We start from the raw sequence: 15,234 nt of genomic DNA on the forward strand, positions 1-15,234 counted from the left end.
TCCCTAGCTTGGCTTTTTAACCTCATGTTCTTCTGAGCACCAGTTTTAAGTCAAGCAATACTAGTTCAATTCTACCCAACAGCAAGGCAAAACCTCTGCCGTCCAGGGCCCAGGTGGGCGAGGCCAGCGTGTGCCGGACAGGTTGGCCCCGCCCCATCCGACGCCTCCACTCTCGAGGGGGCGGGGCCAGAGGACGCTCCGTCTGTGCGCGCAGTTGCCATAGCAGCCATGGGGCGGGAGGCTGGAGCTTCCCAGCTTCTGCACTCGCGGAGAAACGAAACCTAGGGAGCCGAGGTCTCGGCGCTGCGAGAGTCGCCGGCGTGCGTAACGTTGACGTGTGACGGCAGCCGGGCCTTGAGGCGCATGCGCAGAGCGTGTGTCAGGGCTCTCGGGCTGCTGTCTGCCGACTTTCGGCGGCGGCGCGGCCTGGAGGAGTGGTTCTGCTTCGCGTGTCCTACCCAACCAGAGTAAGGAGGGCGGATCCCTGCCTCCTTCCCGGCCTCCCGGCGCGCCATTTCCCTTCCCTGTGTCGGGGGCACAGAGGCCTGAAGGAGCGACGCTCCCGGAAATCATCCCCACGAGCGGAAGTGGAGAATGCCCTCCTCAAGTGAGGAGAGGGAGTGAAGCGCAGCCTCCCTAGACTCTGGGGGCTGAGGTGGGCGTGAGCAAAGGTAATCCAGGCCCTGGTTCCGAGCCCGGGTCCTCCTTCGACTTTCCACTGGGTTAGGCAGGGGCTGGAACTGAAGTTCCTCCGGTTGAGGGACTGGGCCGCTCGAATGGAGCTTGGGACTCACTTCCACCAGAGGAAACTAGGTCTTGGGTGCTCCTCGCCCAAAGTAAAGCGCTGGATACACACTGGGCATTATTTTCACCGTTGCTAGGAGGAGGAGGAGTTGGCGGAAACACTTTTAAAACTCTTTCGTTTAAGTGTTGGTTGGAGGAGTAACAATTGTATATGAATCTTGCGGGTTTTGTGTTAGGCCGGCGAATTTTGCGGGTATTCCCTTCGTGGCTTTGAGCAGGGTGTCTACATGACTTTTTACTCGACTCTGCAAAACAAGAATGGTAACACTGACCCTCGCAGCAGAATTATGATGCCACAAAGCTCTTTGGAGTGCTTAATGAGAGGGACAGAGGAACACATACTGGAAACTTTTCCCTTATATCCTGTAAACCACAAGCATTTTTGTTGTTATGCATTGCGGTGCTGGAGTGACGTTGAATTGCATTGTTAAGACATTCAGAACCTAATCGGAGGAGTGCCTTTTGTGCTAATCTGATATCCCTTCAGTTATTCGATAAATACTTATTGAGTGCTTACTGTGTAATGAGCACTTTTCTAACTTCTTGGGATGATAAGTGAGTAAAGAAAACAAAGATCCCTGCCATGTGGAGCTTAGGTTGTAGTTTTGGGAAGACAATAAACAGTAAACATAAATAAGTAAATTATGTTAGAAGGAAAAGAGTGCCATGGGGAAAAAAAAAATACAGCAAGGTTCTTACCTTTACTTTACCATTGGTAATGCAAGATGCAATTTTAAATTAGGATGTCAGGGTAGGCTTCACAGAGAAAATGACACTTGAGTAAATTCTTGAAGGAGGTATGGGAAGTAACTATGCAGATAATCTGAGGGAAGAGCATTCCAGGCGGAGGAACTAACTCGTGCATAGACTTTCCCCTTGCAGTGTGTCTGAGGTCTTACCTGAACAGCAAGAGAGCCTGTGTGGCTGGAACACAATTAGTAAGAGGGGTAGTACTAGAAAATTAGGTTAGAGACGGAGTGGGGCTGGAGGGCAGACATCTTCAAGGGCCTTGTAAGCTACTGTAAAGACTTTGGCCCTTACTTTGAGATGGGGAGCCACTGCAGCCCAGTTTTGAGCAGAGCAGGGATACAATCTAACTTAGGTCATACAAAGTTACTGTGGTGGGTATGTTTCAGAATAGAATGTAGGAGGCAAGGGTAGAAGCAAAGAGACCAGTGAGAAAGCTATGGGAGTAATCCAGGAGAGAGTTGACAGTGTCTATAATCAGGAGGCTGATAGCTGGAGGTGGGTGAGAAGCAGTTGGATTCTGGGAATTTGATAGTAGGAAACAGTGTTTGGATAATCTGTGGATTATTGACCTGAACATTATTCAATATAATATACAATTTATATATAAATATATAATATATAATTTTGGTCTGTGTTCCACAGGTATAGTTGGGAAGAACAATGGAGTGTTTGAATCAGTTTAGTTGTTTTCCTGTGAAAATAATTACCTTTTAGCTTAAGTAAGATTTCAGAGCTTACCTATAACCATTAATTAGTATGTGAAGTTAATGACTAAAATCAGACTTTTTCCAAAATAGAATGTAGTTGAAATCTGAAAGTTGTAGTTTCCAGTTAGCAAAGTGTGAATTAGGACAGAATAACTTGTTGTAGTAAACTTTCGTTTACTTTTATTTAGGGTTTTAGTGAATGCCTCCTTTTTGCCATCTTTCAGAAGTTTGTCTAAATATAGCTTCTAACAGTTAAAAAAAAATCTAAGGTAAGAAAAATATATTAATGGGTAACTGTGACTGTTATCCACAATTTTTGTGCAATGTGTAAATATACGGTGGCAAACAGAAATGGCTAAGAAGATACTTGTTACTTTAAGAAGTTTACAGGCTAGTAGAGTAGACAGACTTGTAAATAATTTAAACAAAATGTAAAAGGATGAAAAAAGTGTGTTAAGAGAAGAGTACAAATGCTAATAGAATACAGTCTTCTGGCTGTTATTGTGTTTATTGTATTGCTCGCTCACCTTTATCTCCCATTTTAATCTTCAGACTGGTGTAGAATGTATTGAATATGCTAAGTAAATGCAGTAGTCATGAACTGAAGCACCTGTTGATTAACATTGTGCCAACAAGTACCATGTAATACTCATTACTCTATCTGCTGGAATTTAGAACTTTTCCAACACTATGCCATTAAGCCTTGCTTCTTTCTCTTGTACCCCTATCCCTTTCCATTGGACAGATGTTTTTGGTTTCTTGGGCAGTGTTAGAACACAGAATGTAGGGTTACTATTTGTAATTTGTATATTCATTAAGGATATTTCTTCAGTTTAAAATTATTCTATCAAGGTGTATTAAGTTTTTATGACAAAAAAATATTATTTTATAATACAAGCATGGAGCTGTCTGACCAACCATATAAAGCAGGAATCTGTAGTTTAGAGACATGCCAGGGTGAACTATAGGTCAGTTTCAACACTGATCAGGAGGCTAACCTGTCAGGTACACCACAGTTGACAAGCAATATGGTGATGAGTGTTTGCTGGTAGCCTGTAAAGGCGATTTGGTACCACCAAGGTGTGTGATTTAGCAAGAGAGTGAGATCTGGACAGAGGACATATTTGGCAATCTTCGTAGGTGAGTAAGTGGGTGGTGGCAGAGAGGTCTGGTAACAGGACCAGTGCTGGGTTCAGGTGCAGGAACCTCTCCTGGAAGGAAGTGAGATTTGGAGGGAGCTAAAAAAAGCTAAAAGTCACTTGTTAGAGTTTGATCAAAGGTCATGTTCAGGGATGAATCTTAGTCTAAGTAAGTGTTTGGGGCCCCGTGGGCAGTGTCTCAGTGATGGGTAGAGGAGAACTTTGGAGAGGAGCTAGGTGCGTTACTTTGGTAATAAGAGCTGCCATTCACTGATGAATATTCTTTGGTATATGCTTTTTATATGCTAGCATGTTTTATCCTCATCTAAAAAAATGATACCTCAATTTTTTAAATAAGAAACTGAAATGTAAAGTTATTTGCCCACAGCCACTTACTAAGCTGTAAATGGCAGTGCTGGGATTTGAACCCAGGTCTATCGGATAGCAAAACCTTTATTCTTTATTCCAGATTGCCTCATCATGTAGTGAATTGTGCTGACATTAATCTTCCCATTTTTTGTGGGTTGTCATGATTGTGATCCAGTTTGCTGTGGATGAGATTTCACTCACTAATAAATTTGATTCATTTAATTGTGTGTTTTCTTTTTCTAGATTTTAATTTAATTTGAAAATGAGTAAGTGCAGAAAGCTACCACTGGGTTCAAGTCCTGCGACATTCAGCCCAGATGTTCTTGCTGATATTTTTAAACTCTTTGCCAAGAACTTTTCTTATGGCAAGCCACTTAATAATGAGTGGCAGTTACCAGATTCCAGTGAGATTTTCACCTGTGACCACACGGAATTCAGTGTGTTTCTTGATTTGAAGAACTCCCTAAATGAAGTGAAAAACCTACTGAGTGATAAGAAATTGGATGAGTGGCATGAGCACACGGCTTTCACTAATAAAGCTGGGAAAATAATTTCTCATGTGAGAAAATCTGTGAATGCTGAACTTTGTACTCAAGCATGGTGTAAGTTTCATGAAATTTTGTGTAGCTTTCCACTTATTCCACAGGAAGCTTTTCAGAATGGAAAACTGAATTCTCTACACCTTTGTGAAGCTCCTGGAGCTTTTATAGCTAGTCTCAATCACTACTTAAAATCCCATCGATTCCCCTGTGATTGGAGTTGGGTGGCTAATACTTTGAATCCATACCATGAAGCAAATGACAATCTTAAGATGATTATGGATGACCGACTTATTGCAAATACCTTGCATTGCTGGTACTTTGGTCCAGATAACACCGGCGATATCATGACCCTGAAATATCTGACTGGACTTCAGAATTTCATAAGCAGCATGGCTACCGTTCACTTGATCACTGCAGATGGAAGTTTTGATTGCCAAGGAAACCCAGGTGAACAAGAAGCTTTAGTCTCTTCTTTGCATTACTGTGAAGCTGTCACTGCTCTGTTGACTCTTGGAAGTGGTGGCTCTTTTGTTCTGAAGATGTTTACTTTGTTTGAACATTGTTCCATAAACCTGATGTACTTGCTAAACTGTTCTTTTGACAAAGTCCATGTTTTCAAACCTGCTACCAGCAAAGCAGGAAACTCAGAAGTCTATGTGGTATGTCTCTACTATAAGGGAAGAGAGGCAATCTATCCTCTTTTATCTAAGATGGTGCTGAATTTTGGGCCTGAAATGACCAGGAAAGCTCTCTTTCCCCATCACATGATTCCCGAATCTTTTCTTAAAAGACATGAAGAATGTTGTGTGTTCTTTCATAAATACCAGCTAGAGACTATTTCTGAGAACATTCGTCTGTTTGAGTGCATGGGAGAAGGGGAACAAGCAAAGCTGAATAGTTTAAGGGACTATGCTGTTCAGTATTTCATGCAAAAGTTTCAATTGAAGTCTCTTTCCAGAAATAATTGGCTAGTGAAAAAATCTAATATTGGTTGTAGTACAAATACAAAATGGTTTGGGCAGAGGAACAGATATTTTAAAACCTACAATGAAAGGAAAATGCTGGAAACCCTTTCATGGAAAGATAAGGTGGCCAAAGGGTACTTTAATAGTTGGGCTGAAGAACATGCTGCATATCATCCTGGGCAAAGTTCTCTTTTAGAAGGGACAGCTTCCAATCTTGAGTGTCACTTATGGCAGATTTTACAGGGAAAGAAACTGCCAAGGGTAAACTGTTCTCCTTTCTGTGATGGTGAAATTTTAAAGGCTCTTAATGAAGCAATTGAAAAGTCATTGGGAGGAGCCTTGAATTTGGATTCCAAGTTCAGGCCAAAACAGCAGTATTGTTGTTCTTGTCACATTTTTTCTGAAGAATTGGTATTTTCTGAGTTGTTTAGCCTTACAAAATGCCTTCAGGATGAGCAGGATGTAGAACCCAGCAACCAAGTAAAGTGCCTGCTTGTGGGTTTTCCAGCTCTCCAGCATGTCAAAATACATATACCATTGGAAGTTCAACTCTTGGAATCAGCTGAACTCATGACTTTTAGCTGTTCATTGCTTCATGATGGAGACCCAACTTACCAGCAGTTATTTTTGGACTGCCTTCTACATTCATTGCAGCAGCTTCATACAGGAGATATTATGATTTTGCCTGTACTTTCTTGTTTTACAAGATTTATGGCTGGTTTGATCTTTATACTCCACAGCTGTTTTAGATTCATCACATTTTCTTGTCCCACATCTTCCGAGCCCCTGAAGACTTGTGCAGTCTTGCTTTGTGTTGGTTATCAGGACCTTCCAAACCCAGTTTTCCAGTATCTGCAGAATGTGAATGAATTGTTGAGCGCTTTGGTTAACTCTGATGCACCCCAGCAGGTTTTACAGTTTGTGCCAATGGAGGTGCTCCTTAAGGGCACACTACTTGATTTTTTGTGGGATTTGAATGCTACCATTGCTAAAAGGCATTTGCATTTGATTATTCAAGGAGAGAGAGAAGAAATCATCAGCAGCCTTCAGTTATGAAGTTGAACTTGTCTTTTCTGAGATTTAACTTCACGGCTTCTTGCAGTTTCCGTTGGTATTGCATCCCTTTGCTATTAATTTAAAAACTTTTATTTTGAGGAAAGGCCAACTTTTGCATCATTTAAAGTTTCATTTTTTCTGGAAAACCATCAGCTAGTTCTGATCTGTAGGGTATATACACTCACAGACATAGAGTTTTCTATGTGGTAGAATATATGCAGTGATGATATTCAACCTCAAACATGAGAAGTGTGTATGAGCTTGGGGTGGACACACCCATGCTTGCATATGCAGTTTATGCAGTTGGTCTTATTTATCTGCTTAAGATTTACACCTGTGTGCCTTCATTCAGATTAGATTTTTTTCCAGCTAATTTTCTCTCAGTGGCTAATACTGTTAATGGATTGATAGAGGTCTTTGATGAAAGGAGGTGAGCCACTACTCAGCAACACTAATTTCCTTTAATACTGACCGTGTCAGTTATGGATATGTGGAATTCATCATGCCAGACATCTTGATACATGCCATTCATTGCCTTTAGGCCATCGATCCAGTTTACTTCTGTGGTTCAAATGAATCTACTGTGCTGTTTTATAAATATTTTACTTAACCACAACCATCCAACTAGAAAGGATATCAAGACAGCTTCGAACCAAAGATCATGTTTAAAAAAATGAAAAATTATTGTGTCTAAAACACTCCTATATGAGTGAAAAGTTTCACTTAGCAATGGTGTGTAATTTTTAACTTCTGGGAAATAATCCGTGAACAAAAAGATTTTTTTAAATTGCAAAGTAATGTTTATGGTCTCATAATGCGGACATGTGAATGTGATGAATGTAGTGAGTACTGAAGAGAAATTTTAACACTTTCAGAATGATGGTATAACATTAAAAATTTTTAAATTTTCATTAATTCTTTTTTTCAGTATGAAAGTAGCACTTTACCAGAAGATTAACCATGAGATCGTTACTTTATCAATTACTTTTGATTTCTTTTGAATTATATATATTTGTCAGTATAAATGGGCTATTCTGGCCAACTGAATTAAGCAGATCTTTGTTACTTTGAAATTCTGCAAAGTGAAGAAAATGTGTATTGTCACATGTGCATTTTAGACATTTTTGTTAGTTATATGAAAAGTAAATGTATTCTTTGATGTATTTGGTTGATAAGTATTAATCTGAATTTTTTCATGTCCTTTGCTATTTTGAGTTCCATTATAGATTTATGAATAAAGTCATTAGCAGAGAGATTTTGTGTTCATTTTTTTAAAGAGAATCATGGGGGAAGTTAAAAATATAACTTGGAAACACATTTTTTTTAAAGGAAGGTTTGAATGGGAGTTAATGTTCCTTCATTTCCTCTGATTTGTATTCATTAAAATTTAGTCCTTAATATTGCAATATTTATGGAAGCTCTGCTTCAGGAAAGAAATTGAATACTTAAGGGAGGGAGGAAGAGAATAGATTTATGCCTTGGTTGATTTGGTCCAGTACAATGACTTAGTTTGTTTTTACTTATTTTAACTATTTGATTAGAATGAAGTTGAAAGCCTAGGTCCAGGTTCTGGTACTAACACTTTCTTTTAAGCCCCTCAAATAAGTATTGAATGCTTAGTTGTTTTTAACATTAACCTGTGTTGGAATATGTAACATACCTGGCGTATGTTAGAGTGTATTTTGGTTTTTAATCCAGTGTTTGGGATCAGTTGCCGTTCATCTGGTTTATTGGATTCAGATTTGCTCTAGAGGTGAGATACAACTTGAGGAAGGTTCATATTGAACCGGATGTAGCTGACAGGTACCAATGATTTATAAGAATTTCTCTTTAAGAAAAAGGGAAGGAAAAATGCTGTCTGAAAAATGAATAAAAAAATAGAGGAGGACCATAAGATGAGCGATGATTTGTATAGTTTATCAAGTTAGTTACTGTTCATAAAAAAATTCTTTTTAGTTGATCTTGAGATTTTTAATTTAATTGTGATGCTCTTTATTTATTTATTTATTTATGGCTGTGTTGGGTCTTCGTTCCTTTGTGCGGGCTTTCTCTAGTTGTGGCGAGGGAGGGGCTACTCTTTGTTGCGTTGTGCGGGCTTCTCATTGCAGTGGCCTCTCTTGTTGCAAAGCACAGGCTCTAGGTGCGTGGGCTTCAGTAGTTGTGGCACGTGGGCTCAGTAGTTGTGGCCCACGGGCTCTAGAGCACGGGCTCAGTAGTTGTGGTGCACGGGCTTAGTTGCTCCACGGTATGTGGGATCTTCCCGGACCAGGGATCAAACCCGTGTCCCCTGCATTGGCAGGCGGATTCTTAACCACTGCACCACCAGGGAAGTCCCAATTGTGATGCTTTTTGAAAGGAATTTTTAACAGCCGGAAAATCTAAACGTCACAAATGTGTTTCCTAACAAACTTAGAGTAAGAGGTCATATACATTTACTTTCTTCAGTATTGATTTTTGTTCTCCCTAAGAGGAAAGTCAGTTTTGTATTTTAGTGAGGGCTTTTATGTATTATCCTAATGTCACATAAATATTTAAATGTGTTAAAAGTATCTTTTCGGAATAAATTTAAAATCCAAATTTGTCGACTTTCTCTATCTTTACAGTAATCTTGTTTAAAAAGATTTGCATTAAAAGTTTCTACTCCAAAGATCTTGGAGTGTAACGAAAGAAGGAAGATATTAGGATAGTTGGAAAAAACATGTTTATTATGCTTTTGTTATTTTACTTATCTTTGATGAGAATACTCGGTCTTTTAAATATTTAAACCTTATCTTTTATTTCCAGATGAGATCATTAATTGAATAGTTTTAACGTTAGTTACGGTACTGTGCTATGTGGTATGGGTATATGAAATCAGTTAATACCTCACATTTTTAGAAATGAAAATGTTGATTATAAACCCAATCAAAATCTTATTTTCCATGTTTAAATACTTAATACTTTTCATTGATTTTTTTAAAAGGGCAACATATTTCGTTTAGTGTATTTTTGCTTTTGAAGGTGAAAGTAGGAAAAAGGAGATTTTTAGTTTTGTTTCAGTTTTTTAAATTGTTTCAAGCAGTAAATGATTATTACTTTTTATAAAACCAGTACCTCCTTACAAAGATTTTAACCAAAGCATGAGAGGTTTTCTGTTAATTTTTATGTTCTAAAAAAATAAAATCTTTTACTAATTACACTGGTACAATTAGGTCTTAAATTTCCTTTGTAATCTGTTTAATACAATTTGAACAAAACTTAGACTTAATATAGATATCATCCTTTATTAAAACGATGAAAAATTATTATACTTAGATGGTACAGATAGGCAAGGCCTGGCTGAAAATTTGTTTACAACATAGTTACTATTGAAAAGAGAGACTCAATTTTTTGATAATAGGCCTCCCCACCTTTTTTTTTTTTAAAGTTAGATTAAAACTTATTTCTGGATGATCTTAGTAGAACTAACTATAATTCAATATTTCCTAATAAATTTCTGTTTGGATGGTAAATGTTTTTCCGGTTGGCCTAATGGCCAAGTAGCAAAAAACTAAAAACTTGATACTACATATAGTCACTTATAATATGTTGGTATGTTTTAGAGCATGTAATTAAAACAATAACCCTCAATAAATTTATAATAAGTTATTGTTTATTGTTTTGTGCTTCCAATCAATGCATTCTTTTTTTTAAAAATAAATTTATTTATCAATGCATTCTTTATATAAAATAGTTTATATAAAATTTTTGAATAAGAAGGGATTCCCCTGCCCTCCCCCATTCTGTTATTTGTTTTTTCTTAGTTTTGGTCAATACAGACAATGAAGGTAATTTATCTTTGGATAAGTACAAGTTTATACTGGAATGTTTTGGGAAGAGGTGAAGCTGCTTTATAGCCACAGATATGGAAGATGCCAACTGTTCTTTACTAGTGAAAATATTTAGAAATTATCTGTCACTGAGCATAGGTTTGCATTTAATTTTGCTCAATTGAAAATTTTATTTAAAAGTGTAATCTGCTTATGTTCACATATAGGTTGAGTACTCATTTACAAATTGTACCCATAATAGTGTTTTTCTAATTTTCTCAAGATCTTGACCGTTGTGTCTTTACAGAGTGTCTTAGTAGATTAACCAGGTGTAATCATTCTATGTTCGTTTATACCAAGTGCAGGAGTATCAGTTTAGTCTGTTACCAGGGATTTAATAATATTTAATATTGCAGCCACATTGTTGATTTGTGGCTTAAATTTGTTATGATATAGTTAAGGAACACATTTGTAGAGATCGTTCTTTTTCTCTTTGTACAGTATGCTAAAAAGATACTTTTATTTTGAAAAGTCTACATATCTTTGTGGATAAACCTATTTTGTTTACATGTATATCTACATCTTTTTCCTCTTTAAGGATTTAGGATTTAAGATTGTGTACATCAACACCAAATTAATTTACTGGGCAAGACAGATGTGCTTTTACTGTCTAGACTTTTGGGAGTTCTATTTCCAGTGAACTGCAGGACTGAAAATTTAGTTTTTATACTAGACTAGCTTGGAAAATTCAAAACAAGCACAGACATCCTAATGAATTTCTTTTTTTTTTTGTTAGAGTAAACATCATTCCTGCAACTATCCTGTAACTCTAGTAATGTTAATCTCGTCCTGGAGCTATTTTTATTGCACTTACTGCTTGGGTCATTCAGTTTGAAAATTTTTAATTGATTTTTCTGCTCTCTGGAACATTTTATTTTATTTGCAATATTATGTATTTTTTACTGAGGTATATTTGATGCACAATATTATATAATTTTCAGGTGTACAACATAGTTCAGAATTTTTAAAGATTATATTCCATTTGAGCATTACTTACATTGTTCTTTCTTTTTTTTCTCCATTCTCTCATTTTCTTGCCAGAATTATAAACTCAAGGGCAAGGCACTATGACATATACTTATTTTGTATCTCATATTGTCAATATAGGTGTCTACAAAATACTATTTGATTTTGTGTTTTTATTATAGAAAACTTTCAAACATATACAACATTAAAATTAGATAACAGCCCCCCATGTACCCTCACCCAGTTACCATAACTATCCACATTTTTCTGAACTAATTTTATCCTCCACTTTTTTTTCTTGGAGTATTTTGAAGCAAATTCATGAAATATCTCTAACAGATATCACACCTAACAAAATTAATGTCACCCAATACTTAGTCTGTGTTTAATTTTTCCAGATTGTCTCAAAAATGGCTTTTTACAGTTGATTCAAATAAGGATCCAAATAAGGCTCACACATTGCATTTACTTAATATGTCTCCAAAGTCTCTCCATCTATTGAGTCCCTCTCCCAACATTTTCTTTTCCATGCTAATTTAACTGTCCTGTAATTTTCCACATTCTGGATTTGGCTGATTATTTTATCTTCTAACTTGTATGTATGCCACACATTGTCTATAAAATGGTAGTTAGATCTAGAGAATTGATTGCTTTTGGCAAGGATACTTCATAAGTGGTGTTGTGTACTTCCTTTTCTATCATGCCACGAAGCACAAAATGGCTGGTTGCCCCCTCTCAGTGACATTAGGGTTAGTCAGAGATTCAGATATCAATTTTATTTTTACACTAAGTTTTCTATCAACCTTTCACTTAATAGCATTAGCTTCTATTGAATATTGATTTTTAGCTCAGAGGTTGCAAATTAGTGGTTTTCTGACCATATTTCTACTGTACTAATTGGACTTTATAATATGTTCTTGAGTTCATCAACTATTTGTTTCTTTCTGAAGCAGTTTGTTCAGAAAAAGCTGGAGAAATGCTTAATTTTTTTAAAATTTAATTTTTTAATTGAGGTATAGTTGATTTACAATATTTTATTAGTTTCAGGTATACAACATAGTGATTCAAAATTTTTATAGTTTATACTGCATTTGTAATTATTATAAAATATTGGCTATATTCCCTGTGCTGTACAATATGTCCTTGTAGCTTATTTATTTTATACATAGTAGTCTGTACCTCTTAATCCCCTACCCCTATTTTCCCCTCCCCCCTTTCCTTTCCCCACTGGTAACCACTAGTTTGTTCTCTATATCTGTCACTCAGTTTGTTTTTTATTATATTCACTAGTTTAATTTTAGAGTCCACATATAAATGATAACATACAGTATTTGTCTTTCTCTGTCTGACTTATTTCACTAAGCATAATATTCTCTAGGTTCATCCATGTTGCTGCAAATGGCAAAATTTCATTCGTTTTTATGGCTGAGTAATATTCCATTGTATATGTATACCACATCTTCTTTATCCACTCATATTGATGGGCACTTAGGTTGCTTCCATATCTTGGCTATTGTAAATAATGCTGCTATGGACTTTGGGGTGCATGCATATTTTTGAATCAGTGTTTTTGTGTTTTGTTTTCTTTAGATAAATACCTAGGAATTGATGGATCATATGATAGTTCTATATTTAGTTTTTGAGAACCCTCCATACTGTTTTTCATAGTGGCTACACCAATTTACATTCCCACCAACAACATACAATGGTTCTCTTTTCTCCACGTCCTTGCCAACATTTGTTACATGTGGTCGTTTTGATGATAGCCATTCTGACAGATGTGAGGTACCTGAGATCTCGTTGTGGTTTTGATTTGCATTTCTCTGATGATTAGCCATGTTGAGCATCTTTCCATGTGCCTGCTGGCCATCTGTATGTCTTTGGAAAAATGCCTGTTCAGATCTTCTGCCCATTTTAAAATTAGGTTGGCTGTTTTTTTTTTGGTATCAAGTTACATATTTCAGATATTAATCCCTTATCGGTCATATCATTTTGTTGTTTTTTATTTTGTTGATGGTTTCCTTTGCTGTGTAAAAGCTTTTAAGTTTAATTAGGTCCCATTTGTTTGCTTTTGTTTCCTTTGCAGTAGGAGACAGATCCAAAAATATATGTTGCTACAGTTTATATCAGAGAGTGTTCTGCCTATATTTTCTTCTAGGAGTTTTATGGTTTCTGGTCTTATAAATGCTTAATTTTAAAAAACACTTTGTCAGTTTTCAGATAAGTAAGTTGGTGTCTTAGCAACCTCCAGGGGTGACAAATAAAAATTTTTTTTGCAGTTGTTTTTTTAGACTATCTTTAGGACCTCATGGGTGGTTATATATTTGATGTATCTTAATCAATTACAATTATTGTTCTCACTTGATGCTTGAATTATCCTATTTGGGATGGGTGTGTGGGAGAGAGACTCCGAGTTGATACTATGCCATTTTTTACATAATTCAAACAGTCTTTGATACTTTCTGGCACAACATGTGCCAGTTTCATCTTTTATATTTTCTGCCCAGACCTGATGTCATCCTGACCTTAGTGGGAATGTCTGCAGTGCTGTGGTTCTCAAGATTTTTGGTGTCAAGACCCTTTTACGCTCTTAAAAATTATTGAGGAATCCAAAGAACTTTAATTTATGGGGGTTTATCTGTTGATATTTTCCATATCAGAAATTAAAACTGAGAAAAATTTTGTTTGTTAATTCAAAAATAATGATAAAACTGTTATATGTCAATGTAAATATTTTTTATGAAAAATAACTTTCAAAACAAGATTTAGTGAGAAGCATGGCATTGTTTACATTTTTGCAAATCTTTTTTTTTTTTTGTCTTTATAATAGAAGATGGCTAGATTCTCATATCTGTTCTTACATTCAGTCTGTTGTGACACACTGTTTTGGTTGAAGTACTTAAAATCTGGCCTCACATGGCTATGTGATTGAGAAATGGAGGAGTATTTAAGAACCTCTTTATGTAATTATGGATATTCTTTGATGCTGTTCTAGAATGTGACAGGTAATATTTTCTTAAAAGTTGGTTGCAATGAAGAATCTTAAACTATATTAATAACATTTTATACTCTGTTACACTAACATCCACTGGTCTGTCTTGCACTTTGAGAGGGTCACTTACCCACATGTGGTTTTGTAACACCATGAATTTGTCATTTGGAAAATATCAGTTCATTGAATTTTGTACATCTTGCAAATGTTCACACATTTGATTATATGGTATCAAAAATAAATCACATTTTAAAACATCCCCACTAATCTCATCAGGGAAATCTAAGTACTGAGAAGCTGTCACGCTCACGGTGGTGGACAAAATTTTTCTAAAATTCTGATTTTCACTTGAGTGCTTAAATTTTATCATGGCAGCAAATATTGTCAGTTGTTTTCCTTGAAGTGACAGCTCACTTTATCAATTTTTGAGAAAATATCTGTCAAAAATACTCAAGTCTGAATAACTATAGTTTGTCTGCTGGTTGTTCTTTAATGTGAAAATGGTGTTCCATGAAAAATGCACCACTTCGGTTTACAGCTCAGTCACACACATGCTTCCTGGAGACAGCCATCCTACTTGGATATGCAGCAGAAGTGCTTCATGTGTAGTTCCCATTTCTTCACCTAGAGTATTAAAGATGTACTCAAGGGTTGAGACAATAAAATTCCTCATGTTTACTACTTCCTCAAAGGTATTCTTAGGTAAAAATGGCTTCCCCTCCCCCCACTATCATATGTGTGATGAAGAAGGACTACTAGTATAGTTTGTTGCCACTACCATGATTTGTGCTAAGACACCAGCAATTTTGCCCACTGCTTTTGCATAACATTCACTAGTAACATAATGAAAAGGGGAAATAATGTCTTGGTTGGGTCCACATACCACACTTTGAGAACTGGAGCTCTGGTGTTTCCCCATTATATCAGCTGCTGAGTTTTTAAATGTTTATTTCATTATTTTTATTTATATTAATGAGGTGTTCCTATTTTTGAGGCTTTTAAAAACATAAATGAGTGTTCATTTTTCCATTTTTTTAAATCTGTGAAGATAAGCGTATTTTTCTCTTTAGCTCTATTAATATGATTATTTGTATTA

The 15,234-nt window shown here is 36.4% G+C and overlaps 2 protein-coding genes across 19 annotated transcripts in view; both read left to right on the forward strand.

The window, feature by feature from the left end:
* The first annotated feature begins 586 nt into the window (after nt 1-586).
* Nucleotides 587-7,532, forward strand: CMTR2 (cap methyltransferase 2). Its single transcript, XM_059905607.1, has 2 exons — nt 587-671; nt 4,013-7,532. Exon 2 carries the CDS (start codon nt 4,032-4,034, stop codon nt 6,330-6,332), a length of 2,301 nt encoding a protein of 766 aa, XP_059761590.1. The 5' UTR covers nt 587-671; nt 4,013-4,031; the 3' UTR covers nt 6,333-7,532.
* HYDIN (HYDIN axonemal central pair apparatus protein) overlaps nt 590-15,234 on the forward strand; it is a 446,648-nt gene continuing 432,003 nt past the window's right edge. For all 18 annotated transcript variants that reach the window (XR_009499152.1, XR_009499153.1, XR_009499154.1 and 15 more), the window contains exon 1: nt 590-671. The gene's annotated coding sequence lies outside the window, so the exon portion shown is untranslated. The remainder of the gene's footprint in view (nt 672-15,234) is intronic.

Source organism: Balaenoptera ricei, chromosome 19 (genome assembly GCF_028023285.1).
Source record: "Balaenoptera ricei isolate mBalRic1 chromosome 19, mBalRic1.hap2, whole genome shotgun sequence".
In the NCBI taxonomy this organism is placed as follows: domain Eukaryota; kingdom Metazoa; phylum Chordata; class Mammalia; order Artiodactyla; family Balaenopteridae; genus Balaenoptera; species Balaenoptera ricei.